A 23,154-nucleotide genomic window follows, 5' to 3' on the forward strand; every position below is an offset into this window, starting at 1 on the left:
TCTCAGACTCATCAAATGCTAAAGGAGGAAAAGATAATTACCATCTAGCAATACTTGACTCTTCATGAGATCTACACCAGCTGACAGATTTAATCAATGCGGATATTAACAAGATTCTCCCTACCATGAAATTTTAATATGTGATGAGTTAAGGCAATTCACAGAATTTTCTTTACTCTTGTTTTATATTACAGAATTCTAAAAGTCCTTGCAGAAAACTATTTTGTTCTGTATTTTCCATCAATTACATGTGTCAGACCTTCACCTGTTCAGTACCACATTGAACTGAGACACTTTATCTTGAGGAAAACAACTGATCAATCGAATCTAGAAATCTGGGCCTAAAAACAGCCTAAAAGAGATGATTCTCCATCACTGCTAAGAAAATTTTAATAAACATTTATTGTCGTCTTTTAGTCATTGGTGTAAATCACTTATTGAAATCCATATTTAAGACTTTCCTTGTTAAACTAGATAATCCTCCACTAGCTGTTTTTTTTTTTTACAGAATTAAGCAGTGTCTGAATATTAGCTGTCAGATATAAGATTTAAAAAAGGCATGTGTTCTGTTCTACTTTTGCTGAAAAATAGAACATGCTAAAGCAAGCATGACAGTCTACATGCAGAAAAAAGATTTAAACCAAAAAGTTAAAACTATTTTCAGACTCATAGAAAATAAAAACCAGATTGATTCAAACCACTGAAAATTTCTCCACTTCCACATATTACAAATACCACCAGGCTCTGCCACTGCTCAACTGTCTATATAATTAGTTTTTATATAAATTGCAAATAGCAAAAATAATTAAAAATATCTCTCAAGAAAGTTTTAACAGTAGGTTTTCAAACATCCCAGAAAGCAAATGCATTTTGAAGAGCCCAGAAATCTAGTAAATAACTTTTAGAACAGAAACTGTTATCAGAAGATGAAGGAAATGACCTGGTCCTCCCGTATTGCCACATGGCACCTTAGTGTCCGATCAATCACAAGCAACAAGGGAAAGTAAATAGGGACAGAAAGATTAAAGGTTGCTTTGTGAACATGAAAACAAGTAGACTGTGCGCAGCATGACAGCTCAGAATGGTCCAAATAGGTATCTTTAACCACAGAAGCAAGAAAGATATCGTTGTAAGCACTTTCCTGCTCATGCTGATGTTTGGGTAGCTTCTGAAGCTAGCACAGATGCTGAGGCTGCCAAGTGAATCCTTATTGCTAAGTAAAATCAGGGTGCATTCTGTTGATTTATCTTTTTATAACAACTTTGTTCCACATAGCAAAACTTTCTATTCAAGTACCTACTGCTGCGATGAGCCTGACTATGCTATCTGGCAGCCGACAATGCATTCCACTTCCATCAGGCCATTCTAAAAATCAAGGTGCTTAAAATTGTCTTGCAGTGTCTGAGGCCATCCCCAAAGCAATATGCTGTTTCTCCATTTCATCCGTCTACAAAAATCATTTTAAGAGCTGGTATGCTGGAGTCCGTGTACCTTCCTATAGTTGGATTTAGCTGCACAGTGTTCCTAGCATACACCAGGCAAGTAGAAAGGGGGCTTAAAGCTTGAGGGTCTCCCAAGCAGTGCGTAACATCTAAGCAAAGTCTTCTGTCTTGTGTCTTCAGCGAGACTCAAGCATAGGTTTAAATGCTTGGACAAATAGAGCCCCAGCTATTGTTTGCATCCCAGAAGTGCATACGGCACACTGGCAGTTTCAATAAAGTCTGGAAGGATTCGAACCTTTAGGCTATCTCACTGTCATCACTTAGTGGGAACGAAGAGAATGCATGAATTGTTCTCGAGTAAGCAATTACAGTGCAACATCATATGTTAATCCATCTCCCTTCCCTCTTTTTTCCCCCCCAATTCTAAGTTTTCACTCACAAAAAGATGTTTTAGAAAGCAAAGTAGTGATAAGTCAAATTCAAATATATGTTAATTCTCCTAAACTTTGCGTTTTGCAGTCACCCGGAAAGCTAGCATTACACACATATGTGCTCATGCCAAAGGATTTAGCATCCCTTGCTGAGCCTGGGAATTACGGATTACCATTTGTCTGTGTCATTTTATGCTTGTCACAACCAAACTGATCACATGCGCTGTGCCTAGAAAGTATTACGAATACTACTAACCAAATGTGGGCAATCAAATGTTTCCATCAAAGGTACCAGACTTCACAAACCATGGAGGAAAAAAAAAAAGTTCCCAAACCTCAGTACTAGTCCAAGGAAAACTTCCTGGAAGCCTCTATACTTAATTATACCATAATAAATCTCAAAAAAAACCCCAATATTTGGCAGTAAAACCATAATAAATTTTTATGGATCAGCTATGTTTAACTTGTGACTACATTTAACTTTTCTATATATTGAAGTCAGTAGACCAGGACAAAATGAAAAGGAAGAAGTATATCCTTATGATTCAGAACAGGCTTCAAAATGCTGCCATTCCACTTTGGAAATTCTAAAAGAAAATGATCAGGTAGTCTCCAAGGACTGAAATAGATATGTATTGAGAATAAAATCTATTTGCACTCCATTACACGCAGAAAAAAGAAAAATAGAGGGCTTTTGTTTCCTCTAAAGTTCAAGCTTTCAGAATTTTTCCATGATGAGTTTGGACTTAACTATTTATAATAATAACTGCTTTTAGACTTTTGTTTTTATTATACCATTAAAGCTCTCACAAGTGACAGAATAATTTTGAAAATTGCATCCAACTTTTCTATGCTATTATATAGGAGCTGACCATAAAGGTTTATAAAGAATGCTGACTGTAAACTCTAATTCAGATGTGGTCAAAGCTTTACATACAAAAGAAAGAATGTAAATGTTGTTAATGCCAAAGCCACATCAGTGATTGCTATGTATGGTGCCATGGAGGACTGCAGCGCAAACAACTGTCACATTATGATGTTAATTTTTGGCATCGGCAACTGTAATAGTGTTGACTGTTTCATCCTTTCTTTGAAATGTCCTCAGGAACAGAGCAGTTAGTTACCCTCCGAGGTCAATAAAGCTACCGCTGGGAACAAGCTTGTATTTTTCACATAATTTTTACTGCAAAGTACCTAACAACTTCCTTTCACTTTCACCAGCACATACACACCTAAGATACCCACAAGCACTGTAAATAAGCAGTCATAACATCAAAATTTTTTCCTTTCCCCATGAATTTCCATTTCTAAGATGTTCTTGTAGCTTCCCAAACAGATTATGGGAACTGGTGCCAGTCAGCTAAGCTAACTCTATATTGGCACTTCATTATTTTGTTTTCACTACTGATGTCCATCCAGCAGTCTGAGAAGGTTGTATGCTGCTGATTTAATCTGTACATTCTTTAAAGCAGTGACAATGTCATACTTTTGCATGTATAACATAAGAACTGCAGTTCTGACCGTGTTACTTTTTGGAGCCTCTCAAGTTTTCTGCAATAAAGCGAGTACTTCACAGTGTGAAAACCAGAGTGTTGAACATCCAGCATGACTTGACTAGCAGAGGGGAGAGAGAAGAAACATTTCTCAAGGTTCTCGCAGTTGATGGTACTTAACTACAAGACCCAGGCAGGCCCTGAACCCACTTCATCCACAGATGTTTAAGTTTCAGTGAGAAAAGTACAGGTTTTGGTTCATTTTTTTGGCAATGGCAATTCTACTTCAGATAGTAATAAAAAAAAAAAAAATTCATCAACTTGTGTTGTTCTATATCATTACTGAATTAAAGTTTAAATCTTGCCTTTTTAAAAGTATGTATAAAACATCATCACCTTATTATTACACTACTGAAGTAGTAAGTGCCTCAAGCAATATTTTATTTACAACTAAGAGGGAGGCAGTCCTAAGGGGAAAAGCAAATAGCTTTACTGATAAACAGCTCAGCAACACTAAAAGAATCTTCTTGATTGCTTCTTGAAAAATTCCCTGTATAAACTTTAACACACAACCTGTTTGGCCACCCAGCAAGCAGCAGGCTTCACAGTTTTGTCCAATGTACACTTGTCTGTCCTGAGCTTAAGAAGAAACCATAAGTGTATTCTTGAACTGCTTCAGTACACATTAAAATGGATAATCTTGAACAAAATTATTTTACTGATATCAAGAGGCAGCAGGTAGAAATGCACTGCCAAAGATTTGGCACTGTTCCACAGCCGGTGTCAGGGTTGGGGCTAGACCACCCTCACAGATCTGGATGAGGAGGGTGTTTCTCTCTTGTGCCAAATCAGCAAAAGGAGAAGAAAGTGGAGTACAGGGTGAGAGGAGGGCAGCTGTGGACCAGTTTTGCTGGTAGCAATTTGGCAGCCTGTTTAGAAATCAGTTGCGCTTTTAACAACACACAACTCCCTTCAGGCCAATCTTTGTGCTAATACCTCCTTAAAAGCCTAGAGGGGTTTTGTGTCTCTAAAGGCATCCCCAGAACTGATAAGAGTCTTTGAAATTCTTTGGTCTACTTGCAGGGCACATTTTAGCAATTGCAAAGACTTATCCCAGATTCAAAGCAAGCAAAGAAATCCCAATTGTCCATGCATATTTGACCAATCTGCCCAATCTCCCCCATACCAAATATGACAAGCAAAATCTTAGGAGACAGGACAATGTTTCTCTGGCAGTTTTCTCTGATATTCTTCATAGTAAGAAGTGATTTAAAGTTTCTACAGACAAACAAGTCGCCCTAAAGCAAAGTGCACCTACATCATCTTACCTTCGTCTATTGCTGAAAAAGCATGAATACACATGCTATAGAAAAAGATTGTAGGAAAACATCAGTAAAAGATCATCAGCTCTAAAATGAAAGCATTCACCTCTAAACAAATAGAACTGGTTTTACCGATAAAGGACCATTTAGAAAATCCTGACTCTACAGAGTCCTATTATTCATCTCAACCAAGATCATGTTTTTTACCCAAATCTCAAACAGATAGATGGAATTTTGATCTTAAAGAATCAGAATGTTTAGATTTTTAAGTAAAATAAAAAGCTGAGAACCTACCAAGTTCAATTAGGTTTACCAATTCAATGATTACTGAAGGCTTGGAGGAACTTTTGAGCACTCAGGCTTTAAGTAACTAACATTTAACTGTGCAAGTAGAACTATCCTTGGTCAAGTGTGTCAAAGGAGAAAAAAAACACCTAAGAACTTCAGTAGTTCTTGACCTAATAAATATTAGATTTATTATTAACTGAATTTTACTTTAATGGTCAGTTTAATGCCCTTTAAAATACTTACTTCAGAATTACACAGCCTGTACCGGTAGGAGGAGCCGTCCAGAACACTTGAATGCGCGTCCTTCTTCGAGGTGTGCTCTCAGTAACAGCAACAGGACAATTACTCATGAACTGTGTCTCTTCTTCATCTATGATCTAAGGAAAAATAAAGAGAAGAATGTGAAAAGATAAGGACATACATAACCAATGTCCCTCAATTATGTTTTGCAAGTTCATGTTTTTCTTCAGCACTTTGGTAAATTTATTCATAACATGTGGATCACTCAATGAAATGAAAATAAAAAGCCCACAAAACAGAGTCAGAAGAACATTTCAGTTCTAGGTGAACAGAAGTTAGTCCTTTCTTGAGTGTGGCTGCAAATAACTGTTTTTGTAGATCCTGATTACTGGAGCTTCTTGTAAATGTTAATGAACTGAAAATAATAAAAGATGCATCATTCCAATTAATTTTTTTTTACATTATGGCAACTGGTTAGGGCAGATGGAATGTGCTAGAGAAGAAGGGGGTTTGGTGTGTTTATTTTTTGTTTGCTTTTTAAACTAGCCTTTGTTTAAGCAGTATTATTCTTCAGGCATCAAAAGAACCTTCAGGTCAAAAGAGACAATATATGAATCATAATCATCTATAATTCAGACACTATTATTTAGTCCAATCTGCTTTTTTGTTTGATTGATGTTTAACAGAAAGGTTTAAGTGGTATAAGTCAACACAAAACTAGAGAGGCTGATTTGGAACTGGTGCTGTTCTAAGGATTTTACTCAAAGGTGTCTGTGACAAAATAGCTTTCTCACTACATGTATACTTTCTGAATTGCATTTCAAGCCTTCTGTTCATCAGACCTCAAAGAAAACTCATCAAAAGCTGCCAAGTTTTATTTGGAAATAGGCAATGCTGTGATATTGCAAAATTTCTCTTCAAAATGCAGTGGTCCACTTTCATTTGATGTAGCCACAATTCACACTACATTGGGTCAAGATCCAGGCAATGAATTACCAACCTTACCATTTTGAGAAAGCAGTTATATTTATTGATTTATAACAAGACTTAACTCTGAGGGAGCTTCTTCAGAATTCTGCTTCTAATTACACACACACTTTTGCCAGATTACAATAATAATAATAACAACAACAATAATAACAACAACAATAATAACAATAATAATAATAATAATCATCTTCTGGCAGTATATATAACTTTAATTAAGTATTTTGACAAAAAATACTATCTTACATTCTGAAAAAGTGGCAATATCTGTAATTTGACCAGATCGGGTTTAGTAAGCAGGCATCCACGCTGCCTCACCCAAGGATACTGCCAGCATTCCCAAACATTTTTAGCTGAGCCAAAAAACATTTCTGGTTTTCCATAGCAGAATAAAGGGTCACTGGCCCACAGGAGTGCTGAGAAACTCACTCTAGCTGTCAATAGGGTAATGGTTAATGAGTTTTAAAACTCAAGCCATTAATATTCTTCAACCTTTTTAATACTTCATAGAATCTGTGTAACTAAACACGTGTACAGCTACTACTTTGCTAGATTTTGATTAACGTGAAGCATTGGGAAGCATGGGATTTAGTGTAGGCTTAAACTGGCACTGCACAGTTTCTACTTCCACTTGATACAATTTAATGCACTTGAACATCAATAAATCCCTAATCTACGATTCTGTCTTGGCCATCAACTGCATTTATTCTGTCTGCCATATTCCTGCAACAGTAAAATAAAGAAATAAAACTGTTTACTTATCTCTCAGAAAGGTTGTCTCATTTATTCAGGACCATATCAATTGACCTTTTATCCATATCTCACAGTAATTCATTGTCAATCAAAACCCAGTTTTGACGGAAGCTTTGAGTGAAGAATGGGTGATTTTGTACCATCTCATACAAAATAAAATACTATTGTACATTATGTAAAAGCAGGATAATTCCCATTGAAAGGGCTCTTAGGAGGTTATGTGAAAGCTCTTAAAAAGGACAGCTTTTCTAGAAAAACAGAAACATTGCAGATTACTGAACAAGTTACACTGGCTCCATATTCTTGTCGGATGCAAAGTGCTGCTGTAGTATCATAACTCACATCCATGGATAAAAGCTTTAAAAATATGTCCGATTCAGGTAGCTAAAGATTAAGTAATTACAGGTAAGTGTAAAGGCTTTACAATTAGCCAGATGAAAGATATTTGACAACAATCAATGAACCTTTCACATACGTTGATTTTTCCAAATCTAGTTTAACTTTTGTCTGATCAATACTTCATCAATGAATGTTTCTTGGGAAGCCCAACTCAAATGAACCCATGTTCTTGAAGTATAGAGTTGCTATTTTCAGCTAACAACAATTTAGCTGCTTTCATATCCCTAAATATCATTACTCCAGCAGTCATCATTGCAGACCCATCTGTGATGCATTTACATGTTAAGTAAATTCTTGTCTCCAGGTGAGTCCATGGAATCACAAGGAACACCAAAACCAAATCCAACAACTAACATCTAAGGAAGGAGCAGCTAATGAGTAGTGATTATTACAACTCAAATTTCTGGCCACTGCAAAGCCAGAACCTCATATATTTGAATTCTAGATAATCATTAGGTTGGAGCACATCCATGCCCTTTTCCAGTAGCAACAAATGAATACAGAAATGCAGAAATATTTTGTACTTCTATAGCCCACTAAATTCCTGTAATCTAGCAAGTTATGAATTTTCCCAAGGAATACAGATGACTGCAATGAAATAATTTTGAAGTTCTGATTGCATTTTAGAACATAGTCCTGGAAGAATAGGAAGTGGTTGAACCTCAAGGCTACTTCACGATTTCCTGCATCACTAACCATCAAAGCAAGAAGATTTATGCAACAAGCATCTACTGGGAAAATCTGACCATAAAAGAATAAGGTCTTCCAAAAAGAGTTCCTTTGAAGAAAAATTAGACAGAAGCTTTCTTAATAAAGACTCCTAATGCTGACATAATACAGTAAAGAACTCTTAAGTTGGAAAAACTCAAATGCCAGTTGATCTCAGGGGATTAAAAAAAAAAAAAAGTTATTGTAAGATATTTTATGAAACTCAGAAGTATTATCCAGATTCTAGGAGTTCAATCAATATAAACCCATCTCAAACTTATTAAAAAGGTGGGGTAATTTTGCCATATACATGGAGGTTTGATTCTTTGTAAAAATGTCTTGGGGCAATGAAGAAAGGGGTCACTATTTATACAACAAGATGCCAAACGACACAACATTTTAGAGTGGTGGGTGATATTATTGCACTCTCACATAACACAGGAGAAAGCAATAGCATCCTGGCCAACTTTTGGGAAAGAAAAAAAAAAGATATGTAATGTCTGAAAATAATACAATCCTGATTTTTCTTCTGGAATCAAGTCAAACCACATAAGCATGAAGGCAAGAATTGGCAGGAAAAAGGCATGTAGAATAAAATGGAGCAGTTGCAAAATTATAGCTTGCTAAACCCCAGGTTATCTGTAATGGGAAGCCTTACATATTCAGGAATGGGAAAGCAAATTAACTATGTGTTGGACAAAAATCCTAAAAACTAAAATAAACACTTGGCTGAAAAAGCTGAAGTCTCAGAGGAAGGATCTCTATGTGACTAATTCTTTCAAATCCACAAACACAATGACATTAAGTCTTAATGTTCTATTTAGGTTCTGGTGTGAGTCTTTTTTTATTATGATGATTGTAATATTGTTGGACCAATTTATTCCTTCAGGAAAACTAGTGTAAATCCTGAACAAGACTCTCTGAGTTAACCTGGATTTGAATGAGTGTCACAGAAAGTAGAATTTGGCTGAATTTAGGTAAATCTACAAACATGGAAGTAAGGATATTAAAAGGGAGAATTTACCAGCTCCAGGCTCAGTCCTGCATTCTTTGCATATTCCAAACACTGAAGAAGTTGAGGATGAGGTTTGGATGTTCCTGAAAAGCAGGACTGGGTAACTGCTTAGTTCAATGAGTGGTTTTCTTTTCTCAGAACTGGAACATTTCATGCTGAGTGATAGATCTTGCTATCTGTTTCTGATTTCTACAAACTCTTAGTCAAATAAATTAAACCAGGGAGTTATCCTCTCCATCATTAAATTTATATCAGTATTATTAAAAAAAAAAAAATGTTGAAATGCTATACAGCACAAAGAAAAGAATTAGTATCAAGTACAAAAGGAGATGAAGTTACATAAATCCTCTACTGGCTTGTGTCCACTTCCTTAGTTTAAACCACTGGCTAGGATCGTCAGCATCATTTCTTATTCTCTGGACACATGATCACTTTCCACCCACTGAAACAGCTACGTTCTACTGGAACAAGAAAGGTTTTTTGGTTTTGTTTGGTTTTTTGTTTAAAAAAAAAAAAAAAAAAGGACAAAGTTCACAAGAGAAGTGTTTTTGTGGGCAGTTTTCTTCTTTGGAAGAGCTAATATGGAGTCTGACTTCCACAATGTTGCAAAACTATCTTCTCCTCAAGGAAACTTCCTCATTATAAAAAGAACTTTGGGTCTACATAATGGTAACAATATTTGGGCTTTAGGGATTAACCTAGAACAGAACTCATTATATGGAAGGGAAAAATTAATGATGAATAAAGTCAGTTTAAAAAAATCTACCTCAAAGATATGCTTCACATAACCAGTTTCTTTGACTAAAGGACAGTATTTCCTTCAGAGTCTGTGCTTAGAATCAGAAGAATCAGAACTGGGACTTTTTTATGAAGCGTCAGCAGTCAGTCTTGATGTAGACTATGATACAAAGCTGTACAGCTGCACTGAGCACTGCTGGGCTCTCAGTAAGATTTGCCATCTGCAGCACTGCACCTGAAGACTGGAGTTGTCCGATAGCTAGGCATACCGTGGAGCACTGGAGAAAAGCGTGCAAATCTACTGAAGAAAGGCATTGCTAAAATACACTTGTAGATTATCACTAGTTTCTCGCACCTTCTAGCACAGACTATAGAGATATCCTACAACGTCGTAACTGGAAATCAAATTTAGTTCTGTAATCATTACCTGAGCACAAACTTTATCAAGTAAAGATGAAATGCACTAGATGACATGATGGTAAGTTCCGTGAAAGCGGTATCAGCACGTTATATGCCACAAGGTAGTTGGAATCATTGGGGGGAAGCGGTGAGTGAAGAACCCTTCCAGTTCTACAGAGAAGTATGATACCAGACAGCCAGATCAAGTCTTGGATGTATATTAGCAAAATAAGAGGAAAAAAAATAAAGGATATCTAAATCATCTTCCAAGAAATTAAAAAAAACCCGCAAACATCTGTGTGAGATGTTCTAAGGAAAAGTACTTGAGTTCTGTCCAACTGTCCTTCTCTTCTTCAAAACAAACAATTTGAATAGCATGTTCATTGCAAAAAAAGGCTGTGTTGAATGATCAAAAGGAAAAAAAAAGCTACTGAGAGAATCCCATCTGAGAATCTTATGCATTAAAGTATCCCCAAAAATTTTTGCTATCAAGAATCTTACAGTCATATGGTACCGCATATGAGCTTCAATCTAAACAAACCTAAGAGCTGTATTACACCTGTAGTAGGGCCGGCAGAAGGGTCTATTCTAAGGTGCAATTCAAACAAAAGGAGGAAGAAAGCAGTTTAGTGTGACAAGAACCTGAAGCACGTTAAAGATACGCACTACGCTGCCAGCTTTTACACTAAACAACCTTTCCTGCCTGAGAGACTCTCTATGGAAAGTTTAACAAAACAGCAATTTCTTCTTAACTTAGATCAATATATATGAAAACAGAAGATGTATATTGACAGAGACAGGTAACAATAACTTGATGGTATTTAGTAAAGTAAAATGTTATATTGCATTTTTTTTTCTTGAGTTTGAATCACTCTCAGTTAACTCAGTCAGTGTTGTAATATGTTGAATTACGAGGCTTATGCCTGTAAATTGAAAATGGCCCATAAAGTAAAGGCTATCCATGAAACCTGAGAGATGAATGAAATTAGACTGTTGTGAATTGAGACAGTTTTCATTTAAGTAATCACTAAGAGTGGACTTAAGGTTCAAAGTTTAATCTTTGCTTCCTATGATTTTTTTCCCCTAACTGTAACAGTAACATTCCTATGAAAACAGTTGGATAAATTGATTCAAGCTTCTTTATCAGACTATAGTACTAGTATTTTTGACAGACAATCCAGCTTTTTCCAGATAACATATTACTTTTATAATTTCTGAAAGAAAAACTGTATTAGGCACAGAAAGCTGTCATTATTCTCATAGCTATAAATCTCATTGGGTTCCAGCTATAACTTTCTTTAAAAAGTACCTAATTTTGACTACGAAAAATTCTCTCATTTCATGTTTGAAAGGCTGTTAGGAAATACTAAGTTCCAGCAGGCAGAAATAGGAAATTATTTTGAAGACTGAACTTGCTTTTCTCACCTTGGTATGTAAAGACTCAAAGTGCACCAGTTGCCTCTTGCCCTGGTATAAGTAACAGAGCATACAAATTAGTCGCAGCATTAGGGACATCAGCATGAGTAAATTGTGTAAAGGAACTTCTTGTGACGTTTTGTACAAAAGCAATGAGTCACTCTGTGCCTTGCATGACAAATGGCTTAACTTTATTGTTCGTGCGTCGTGTTCAGTTTACATAGCTCCTTCTATAACATTTGAAATAATGTATTAGGATTCTAGGCAAGACTGAAAATTTTAGTTTCAAAGAAACAGGACTTTTAGCTAATTTAGTCAAGTTAGACCTTAATCTCAAACAAATGTACTGAGCTCAGACTCTGTGCTAAACAATTCAAACACATTAACTTGTGGGTTGGGCTTTTTCATTACATTCAGGCAGTAGCTAAAAGACTGAACTTGCTTTTCAATGAAATCAGGGTTCGTTTATGGTCTAAATAAAGTTTACTTTTGGAAGCATGAAACAAGCAGATGAAAGCAGAGTACATTTTATGAACACTCGGTCAAACGAAAATGAAGAAATATTACTTTTAAAACTCTGTTCCAAGGATTAAGAAGCAGAACTGTGCTACTGCAGCCCTAAGAATAATAACTGGTGAGGATGATGGAGACACTGAGCAAGGCTATGCGGTGGCCATCCTTTGCCAGCCCCCTTGGAACAGTCAGCGTTAATCAGAACAGTCCTTTAGCTGCAGGCCCCTGCACCCAAGCCAAGGCCAACCCAAAATAGCAGTTGTACAGAATCAAATCCAATATTAAAAAAAACCCCAAAAAACCCAACTGGAAGATCAGAGTGCAAACGGTTCTCCAAGATTACAAAACTAACATACTCACTTCAGATAAGACTATAACCACAATAAACTTCAACAAAGTTACATGCAGGATTCATGGTGTAATTCTATCACAGAGGGATTATTTATACTCAATATTATTGTTGTCAAACTATTTCAGTATAAATGTTACTTATTTGGCAAAAAATAACCACTACTTCACAGGGAAAAAATAATTTTTGATAGGTGGTATCTCAAATACTTTCAGCCTGGTGAAATATTGCTTGTTGAAGGGGGCATTTCATAAAAATCAACCTCACAATCAAGGATTTTTAGAAAAAAAACACTTGAAAGTTGTATAAGTTTCAGGATTTTTTGTATTTCTTGTGCAGTCACTAGAGACAGGACCTTTCATTTAAGCTTATAACACACACATCTTTGGAATGAGAAAAAACTGTTGCCATCTCTCCTAAATGTATTTTCTGCCATTTTCTCTAGTTATATATAATGCAATTAGCTACCTCATATTTAAGAGCCAGTTTTAATCTGATTTTCTAGATGGATAAAAGGCATTGGAAGGTTGCACAAAGAAAGAAATGTTTTCACAGCCTAATAAAAGAAAGTGATATAAAATAAGGCAAGGTGGATACAACACTTGACTGGAAGCAAGACATGACTTGTATTGCTGAGCAATCTTTCTCAAATCACTTTGGTATAGTCTGTTTCTCAATTATAAAGTGGAGATACAGACATTGAGCTCCTTTTTCAAAACAATATATTAAATGGTCTACAAAAACATACTTAGCAGCTTGTTATACCTTAAATTGGCCTCAGACTTCATAAACAAGTCCTTTGGGAGGAGATTAAATATGAGATGCCAGATCTTCACCTGCTCTGTGATGTGCCAATAGCTCAAATTAGATGGAAAAGTGGCTTAGACAATCAACTAGGAATTCAAGTCAGGGAAATCCAGGGAAGCCATAAAGTTGGGGTGGCCCCCTGTGTACCAACCTCTGTCTCATTTTTGTAAAAAGAGCAGCCAAATTCTGCCAAAGATCTCCCAGCTTGGTGTACTGATGACCACAGAACCCAGGAAACAGAATAAAACCAAATCTCGTAGAGCTCCAGTTTGACAATTGCATCTTTTACAAATGAGAATGCTTTTTCATCATATCAAGGGATTGCAGTACAATTAATTTAAAATGGAAATTTAAATATTGCTAAAAAAAAAAAAAGACCCTTGCTTTGCAAAAAATGTAATGCACATTGGGATTAGAAGACAAATCTTATTTAGTTATTTATATTGCAAAATCTGAGAGACATTCTAGTAGAGCATGCTCTGTGACCAGCATTCAAGACTCTAGTTCTGGTATGGAAGACAGAGATTCATATACCCATTCTGAATCAGGCAGTTCACTATTAGTGTGAGCTTTTACAACACGAGTAATCTTCAGCCAGTCTCTTTTCTGATCTGTTCTACCTCACATATATACTCACTGAACCAAGGAGAAAAACTGGTTTGACCGCCAGGTAAATGATGTATCTTCAAATCTCTGCTCTGTTTATTTTGATGACTCTACCTCCAAGTTGCAAAAACAGTATCTTCCCTGCTGGCCTAGTGAAGTGTTTTATTCGTTTTACAAAGCAGAGGGATCCAAGAGGAAGAGACTGAGAAATCAATCCTGATATAGACTGTTCCTGCGTGGAAGAGCACTCTTTAGGGCTGCAAGACTCCCTGGTGCAATCCCTGTTCTAATGACTCAGACTCTTGAACCTTCTCTCCATCCAGATGGAAAGCCTTTTGTCACTTGTGATGGACCTCTTCTGAATGGAAATTATTTCTGTATTAAAAGGTTTCCCAACAAAAAATTAGTAAAATTTATATATTCCATCAAAAGGCTTAGTATACTGGTGGTTTTTTCTGGAGAGACAAGAGACTGAACCATTTCCCCAAAATATTGAGAATCCATTCTCGCATTGGTTTGCGAGTCCAGGACTGAGATCCACATCAGTTCTAAGAGTGCTAACTTAGAACTTTTAAAAATGTCCAGTTAAAAACAAATAACAAAACTGCTGCATTTATTTCTGACCCTTACAAACAAATGTCCTTGTTGAAAAGGAACAAAACAGAACTCCAAGCTTCCTCCCCAGACTTGGCCTTGTGTGTCGTCTTGAACTAGGGCTCATCAATAGTCTCTTATAACACATCTCTATCAAGAGTTTATGTTTAAGCCAACATGAGCACTTTGGCCACATTAGTGCGGCATATATGTTTATACATACACACACACAGAGCACTGCATCTGGCAGCACCAAATATTAATAAAAAATAATGTAGTGAATGATTAATTCCTGGTTGACACAGTGGGCCACTCATGCATGCAGAGGCACATGCACATAAAACAAACTCTAATAATACATTGAAAAATATTTTTTCCCCACATTTTACAAATCTATATCTTAAAGAATTTATTCAGATTCTTCTTGTCTCAGCACAAAACAAAGATTTATAAATACACACTTAAAACAACTTCCAGGTCTTACACCAAGTATGCATCTAAGGTCACTAAAAAGTCAGAGGCAGAGTACTCAGTACCTTGCGGGACTGAATTCAGGATAGTTTAGAATTATGTTTATAGACGTGCTTGTGGAAAGCTGAATGATTGCTGTGAGTGCATTTTTCTGCTCTATTGTAAACTTAGCCAAAAATCTTCATTCACATTTTTGCTATATGCAAATGAAAATCTTGTCAGTACGTTCTTAATAATTTGTCAAAACTACGCGAAACTTTTCATACTAGATTTTCCCCAATTTCTGCAGCAACCACCTTTACCTGCCTGAGCTCACGTATCTTTGCTTCTGTCAATGCACATAATTCTTCACACAAAAATACCATTTATAAATGCTTGAAAGGATGTGTCTTCACTGTGACTAATAGACATTTCATTAGCAAGGACCTCTAGGCACCATTCAAGTCCAGCCAATAACGTATTTTAAATTTAAATTTAAGTTCAGAACTTCTGTTCACCATAAAAATAAGCTTTAAGCAGTCAGATGAGAAACACACATAACCAAAAAACCTGACGCTCTCATGTTTATTATGACATGATACTTGAGAGAGAAAACACGATCTAGTCCTAAATCCACCATTCTTATCATCAGTTCTAGAAAGCTTAACTAAAAGCAGTCAAGAAAATCTGACGTTCATATCGGAACAAACCACACGGACTGGGTGAGAGTCATTATCTACCAATTACCGCATTTCAGTAGTTTGGTAAAGTTGGTGTTAAATGATACTGCTGTGGCCTAGCTCTTCCCTTTGAAATCAATCACATTGTTATCTTTTTAGAAGATTATCATTCTTCATGTACTGTTGCCACAACTGTAGACTGCCAATATGTTCAGCACCATAATGAGCAATGCACAAGTAACATGAGTGCCAGAGAACTATTTGCTGTGGACTCACACGGAAGATGCAGACCTTATCTTCTGCTCACACAGGCACTTCTCATTTACATTTCTGTGGCAAGGAACTCCAGGTTCGTGTTCAATTCAATTTAAAGCTCAAGAACTGCCATTTTTATTTCAGGAACAAAATCCCAGATAGCACAATTGCAAGACCAGTCAATCAAAGGAAAAAGAATGCTAAATTTGAGGAGACACATAAAACATCAGATAAGGAAGATATTTTATAGCGGTTGGTCAAACGACATATATAGCTCTTCTACTGAAGCCACCTTTCTACAGCTCAGGTTCTCCCTGCAGAGCAATGATAACAGCCTGCCTTCTTCCTCAACCTCTCTCTCTCTTGCACTTGTCAGAGCACTACTTGTCAGCCAAAGGGACCTTTTCTAACTACAACTTTGCAGAGTACAAAGTGCAACATGGGCTTAAACATAGATGGGACTTCCTTACTAATATAATCAATAATATTATTATAGAAGTCATACTTTTCTACAATACAGTATAACATTTGATAGTAAAGTACAAAGGAAATGCCTCTTCTGCTATTAGGTACATCAGAATTGATGAAAATGATTTAAAATACATAGTAAAATGTGAGTCTGCACATTTTAGTGGATCAGCATTTCTCAGTTACTTAGTTTGTTCAGGCTTTTCATTTACGCTTAATTTTAGAAAATATTGCACTACTCAGTATTATATAAATATACTGCCAAGAACAGCTACCTCACTTGGAGCTCCTCATTTAAGTTAAGAAGGTATTTAAGGTTTACAGAAAATACATATTTTTAATAGCATTACTGTACCGCTTGGTGTTGGAACTTTGAAGCATGAGCAGCACTGGCACATGTGCTATTCACATTCTTCATGAATGTCTCAATGCCAAAATGCACATCCCAACCTTGTTCAAGCAGATTCCGCACAAATTCCCCTAGCCTTCAGATGACTGCATACAGAACATAATCTATTTCAGAGACACTTAATCCACCGCTAAAGCCACATTTAGAGCAAAAATACTGGTGATCTGGAACGACAGGCTTTATGCAGATAAATTTAAGAAGGCATTTACCTCCTTAAGAGAGCTCTCACATCTTCTGCTTAGCAACTTGCATCAACTGTGGGATCAGGAATATTGTTCATACAGAAGAGCTGCAGAAAGTCAGGAAGGGTTTGTGGCAGCACTGACAGTGGTTGTGAGCATTTACAAAGTCACCACGTTCTCGGTCTGTGTATGTGTGCCTGTACATTACACAGAGTCAAGAATAATCAATAACCAATAAATCAATAATCCAGGCTATGGCTCCATTTACATTTGATACGCTGATGAGCTACTAGGGCACAGATTCTCAAATTCTTTCCTTACTTAGAGGGCGTCACAGATTATACAGTCTATTTGTGAACAATTCCCCTGCATCCAAGGTTTTCTATAAAGCCTAATTTTACATTACCTAGAGTACCCTTCCGGTAAATTAAACCTCCTTGCCGTAAGTTTCAAGGAAATAAAAAAGTTATGCTTTATCCCTTCCAGTATGAGAGGACTTTGCTTCTGAAAGGTACGCTGCAGTCAGTCAACGGTGAAGCCATAGTTTGGCAAAAATGAGAGTCTTGTGGGCAGACCTCAGATTTCTTTTCAAGAGTTTGGTAGGCTGTCTTCAATGCTGACTGAAGTCCCAGCAGGTTAAGTGCTGTGACTATATGAAAACCTCACAACACCAAATATTAAAACTGCACCTGTATTAAAATGTGGTTAGGACACTTTTTCTGAACACTGTCTTGCACAAAATGTTCATTATGGGAAAAAAACAATGACATGAGTATCAGGAAAGAAAAGTAATTTAAAGCTCCAAGGATTGCATGGGTTTTGTTTTGGGTTTTGTTTGGTTTGGTTTTTGTTGGGTTTTCTTTTTTCAAAAAAAGTTCTATATTCTTTTGAATATAGCAGTATATTTCATCATGGTATAAAGACATCTGCTGGAGACTTGTACAATCTTCTTAAAGGAAATAAACATGCAGAAATGGATTCTGAAAGAATAGAATAACAGAATTTTGGAAAGGGTTTATAATAAAAATCTTCATAGCTCTAGATTGAACCACTCTAAAAAATGAGCTTTAAACTGAAATGGAACTGTATCAAATTGTACTTGTACGTAGATTAACATTGTAAGGACTAACAACCTTTACCAGCTTAAAAAAAATATAAATATATATATATACACACACATATATATAGTGGTATCTTGCTTTCATATTAATTCCAAGCAGGGTGCAGTGGTAAAGATGTGGTTTGTTCGATGCAAGTCCCACTCACTAAACCTGGCACGGCAACCAAATCATGCATCAGCAAAGAGGCTTCCTCCTATGCAGGAGGCTGAAGAAGTTTTACACTGTTATGATTAGAGGAATAAAGCTAACAAAGTAAGTGGTGTCTTCTCATGCAGACATCACTGTCTATTTAATTTTAAAAAGCTACAAAACGTTTGTAAAACATAAAGAGCTCCAACTCTGCTGATGCATTACAGCCTAAAATAGTACTCCCCTCTCACATTAGTACAGTAGCTCTTTGTAATTCTCAGTGGATATACTGATTCCATTTTGCTTCAAGTGATATATTGAATAAAATGTACACTTAGTTGTACTTCCGTATTAACACATAGACCATGAATTTTGTCAAGTACTTGGCACACAACATTTTTTTAAATCAAAATTTGAATTAAAGGCATTGATTTTGATAAATCCACTTCTGAAGTTATTTGTGCATTCTAAGTGCATTTCCAAGAAAAATTGCATAGGGGACAGCAAATTTCTGAAGGACAGAAGGTGAGGAGGGCACACATGAAACCAAATCCTGCCAAGTGGGTACCGGACAGGAGCACCAACACTTGAATACCGTGCCACGGCCACTGCAGCTGCTGCCATTGCCCCTTCCCAAGGCTGGCAGCTCTGTCCCAATCTGATGCAGAAAGAGCAGGAGGAGCAATAAGAAGCCTGAGGAGGAAGGTGGGACATGATCTGCCTACATCTCTTGCCTTGACGCTGCCGAGCTGCGTGCAAAATAACAATCTAAGGTTTACTGCACTGTCACAGCAGAGCTAACGCTGCAAGCAGATTTCAGAGCCACCCTATATATATGCATTAGACTAAGTTTCAATCTCCTGATGGTTTGGCATGTTTCGTTTTGAAATATAAGCTTTCTTTATGTGTGTCAACTTTGTGGCTGTAAACAGACTTTCCAATTAAAAATTTCTACTCTCTTCTTATGCATGATGCATGCAGATGACAGCACAGTACCTTTAGAAAAAAAGGCAAATTTATCTCAATCTCAAAGGGATTTAATTCCAATTAAGGTGTATTTCAAGACTATAAAGCTGTTTCATTTAAAATTTCATTAGGGTGAGTAGAAATTCAACATATGCAGTTTTAGACCAAGAGGAAGGTAAGCACTTGGTGGGGGGGGAGGGGGGGCGGGAAACCAGGTTTTTGTGATATTTGTTAAGAAACTAGAAAATTCATTTCCAAATCAATTCAACACACAAGCAAGGAAAATTTAAAATGGCAGCTCTCTAGCATCAACAAGCTTTTTAGTAATATTCCAACACTGAAAAACAGGCAAATGTGTACAGAACCAAGACTGTAAAGAATGGAATAAATTATAATGTGAATTAAACAAGAAAAATATGTATTTACTCTGTCTCTATTTCCAAGGCTTTCCTTCGAGCTCTTAGCAAACCCACTTCAAATACAATAGATTAAAAAAAAAAAAAAAAACGAAACCAAAAAAACCAGACATTCCAATATTTCAAAGGTACGTTTTAAAATAAACTAAGTTTGTATTGACTTGGTATACCTGAAATTTAGGCTTTAGAGCTCATACCACTACTAACTTCAAGTAGTAGGGAAAAGTTTATTTTAAACGCTATTTCCAGTTTCAAAACATAATTTTGTCAAAAGACATTTTTCTTCTGGAAATGTGTCATTTTAGTGAAATATCATTTCAAAGCATTTGGAAAAATTTAAAAGCATTCAAAACAATCCATTCTGAAATTAAATGTTTTGATTTTTCATCAACTCAAGTATTGTTGCTTCATTATTTTATTTGTAATATTTATCTGTTGTAAATACTGTAATTAAAAGAATAGAGAATAATATACTTCAGTTTTATCTGCATATAAAGTGCTGATGACCTTTCTATTGGAAATTTCCCAGTGATTTAGTTGTTTAACTAGTTAGCATTGCAACATATTTTGACAGGGAAAATTTCAATCAGTTTCATTTTCTTACATTGTTCAAAGACCCCCCTGCATATCCCTTTTTACTCCTAGCCCTAACTGGGGAAAATAAATAATTCTTCTGTACTGTTTGGGTGTGATTTTCATACAGTAGTCACAGAAGAAAATGGTGACATTAACTGCAAAGCAAGGAAAATTGCCTGTGCTTTCTGCTGCTGATCAAAACCGTCTTCAATACGCTCTCAGTACTGTTGTTCATGTGCTACTGATAGTCGGATACTCACTAGATACACACCTTCTATCGATCTGTAGATTGATATTATACATGATTCTGAGAAATCTTGAAACCTTATGCTTGCATTCAGCTCCCACATTATCCTGGTCATTCAAATATGAAGAGGCAGACATAGTCATGAGACACAAGGCAGCTGCAAAGGTGTTCTGCACAAAGCATAAAGCGTTCACTTTCCTTTCAGTGAACAATCAGATTTCCATGGAATTAAAGAGATGATGCCCGTCTACTGCACTTCTAAGACCCATCTGAAAAGTCTGACAAAACTGAGGTCCTAGGCAGCTAGACTTCACCTACATACGCTCTCACTCATGCTTTTCAAAGAGAGAAAGATTCAGATACTTCCATGGAAATAGACCCAGAAGAACAGTAACTCAACAGAGTTTCAATGGCAGCCTGCAGGAACTGGAAACAGATAGGCACAGACGAGAACCACAGCGTTTTTGTGCTCATCTTGTGCACTTCAGCATTATGTACGCTATTTATGAGCATACCAAAGCACTTCATTCACATGGGCAATTCTAGCCATAAGTGAAGTTGCAAAGTAGCACGTGGGCTTACAATTGCTGTATTTACTTTACAAATCTAGTTATATTTTAACAGATGTTGATGATGAGAGCTTCTAGCAAAGAGGAAACACCAGGCTCAGGTCCTTCCATGCTTCCCTGGAGACTTTTAACGGGAAAATGAATGCAAGCAATTAAGAGATTGAGAAAAAAAACAGAAGCAACTTCTACTTTTTTTTTTTTTTGCATTGAAAGTTCTAAAATTGCAATATAATGGTCAAACAAGTTTTGTTCTTTTTTGATATATATTAACTTTTACTTAGTGGCAGATAGAATTACATGAGAGTGACATCACATGGAACATACACAGTGACAAATATCTTCATAAAGCATGTGGATGGTGGGATTGAAAGCCCCCTCACCAAGTTTGTTGATGACACTACACTGGGTGGTGAGGTAGACATGTCAGAAAGGAGAGCCATCTTAGAGAGAGACCTTGACAGGCTGGAAGAGTGGGCAGAAGAGGTTAGAAGAGTGGGCAAGTGAGAACTTTATGAAGTTCAAAGACAAGGGCACCTTGCACCTGATGTGACATAACCAAAGAGTCCAGTACAGGCTAGGATCTGTGTGGCTGGGGAGCAGGCTTGCCAAAAGGGACCTGGGGGTCCTGGTTGACAAGAAGCTGAATCAGTCAGCAGTGTGCCGCTCCAGCAGTGGAGGCAAATTGGATCCTGGGCTGCATCTGCAGGAGCAGTGCTAGCAGAGACAGAAACATGGCCATACCACTCCACTCCACACTTGTCAGGCCATACCTGGAATAACATGTCCATTTCTGGTCCCCACAATTCAAGAAAGAAGGCTTTGATGATGATAAAAGGGCTGGAGAACCTGCTTTATGAGGAAAGACTGAAGGAGTTCTGCCTCCTCCCACTTCTCCCCCTGGAGAAGTGAAGGCTCAGAAGGGACTTCAACACAGTACTCCAGTACTTAAAGGGCAGCTACAAATAGGACAGAGGTTCTCTCTTCACAAGAAGCCACATGGAGAAGACAAGAGGCAATGGGTACAAGTTGCACCAGGAGAGGTTTCACCTTTATATAAGAAAAACAATTTTTACAGTGAGAACAATCAATCACAGCCTCCCCAGGGGTGTGGTAGAACCCCCCATCACTGGAGGTTTTCAAGATGAGGTTGGACAAGGTGCTAGATAATCTCATCCAGGCTCCATTTCCCACAAAATATTGGACCAGATGATCTTTTGAGGTCCCTTCCAGTTCCTAGGCTGTTCTATGATTTTATGAAGTACACAATCAATCAATTTCTGTTTATGATTTTCAGTATGTATTACAAAATGTTTCTTTCCCTTCCTCGTGTTTGTTTACTACACTTAATCTGCTACAGGTATTCCAACCTTGAACGAAGCTTCTTTCAGTCACATGACTTTGTTTGTATTTGGGAGGGGGCCCCATAAGAAATAAGCATAATGAAAAAATTAAGTGCAGCACCAATTAAGTCCAGACAATACCATCTTCTCTTAAACTGATTTAGTGTTGGTATGTAGGAATATAAACAGCTGCCCCTTTCTTCTAGATTCCTATGTGAGAATCTGAAGCACATAACTATGAAAGCTCTTATCTGAGAACAGAATGTACCCCAAATCCCATAATTTCAATATAAGCAACACAAATAGTCTAACTTGTCTATGTAAACATTTGTAGAACGTGAGCATGAAAGCACTAAAAATAACACAGATTTTTACTGCAGAAACAAGATGTGGTCCAGCAGGTCATCTCTAGCTCATGAGAAGTCTCATGCCAACTTTTACTTCTAAAGCTGAATTTTGGTGATATAGGAAATCTACCTCAGTGGGTATGGACGACCAGTGACACCAGTGAGAGACTTACATTTGGTAGTTTCAATGTTATTTTGAATTCTTCTCAATAAATTTCAATTAAAAGCTGTATAAAACTCAAAATCAGCACACTCTGGACTGGTTATTTTTCTGTGCTTTTATATCTTTTGCAGACTAATATTACAAGTTTTACTTGAGAAAGCAATCCTATGACGCATGCATCTGCAAAACCACTTTAACAAAGAAGTATGAAAAAAAAACTACTCAAAAAAGGGCAAAAAACAACTTCTGGTAGTCAGAAATTGAACCACATATAAAGGAAAAATAAATTTTCAGGAGATACCAACACTTGATAAATGACAGCTTATCTCCAGAATA

General features: G+C 36.7%; 1 protein-coding gene across 1 annotated transcript in view; it reads right to left on the bottom strand.

The window, feature by feature from the left end:
* The window catches only part of SPON1 (spondin 1), a 197,658-nt gene that overhangs the window by 153,898 nt on the left and 20,606 nt on the right, over positions 1 to 23,154 (bottom strand). The window contains exon 3 of the mRNA XM_009646918.2: positions 5,220 to 5,353. Within this exon, the coding sequence (XP_009645213.1) occupies positions 5,220 to 5,353 (134 nt within the window). The remainder of the gene's footprint in view (positions 1 to 5,219; positions 5,354 to 23,154) is intronic.

Source organism: Egretta garzetta, unplaced genomic scaffold (genome assembly GCF_000687185.1).
Source record: "Egretta garzetta isolate BGI_Z169 unplaced genomic scaffold, ASM68718v1 scaffold509, whole genome shotgun sequence".
Classification (NCBI taxonomy): Eukaryota; Metazoa; Chordata; class Aves; order Pelecaniformes; family Ardeidae; genus Egretta; species Egretta garzetta.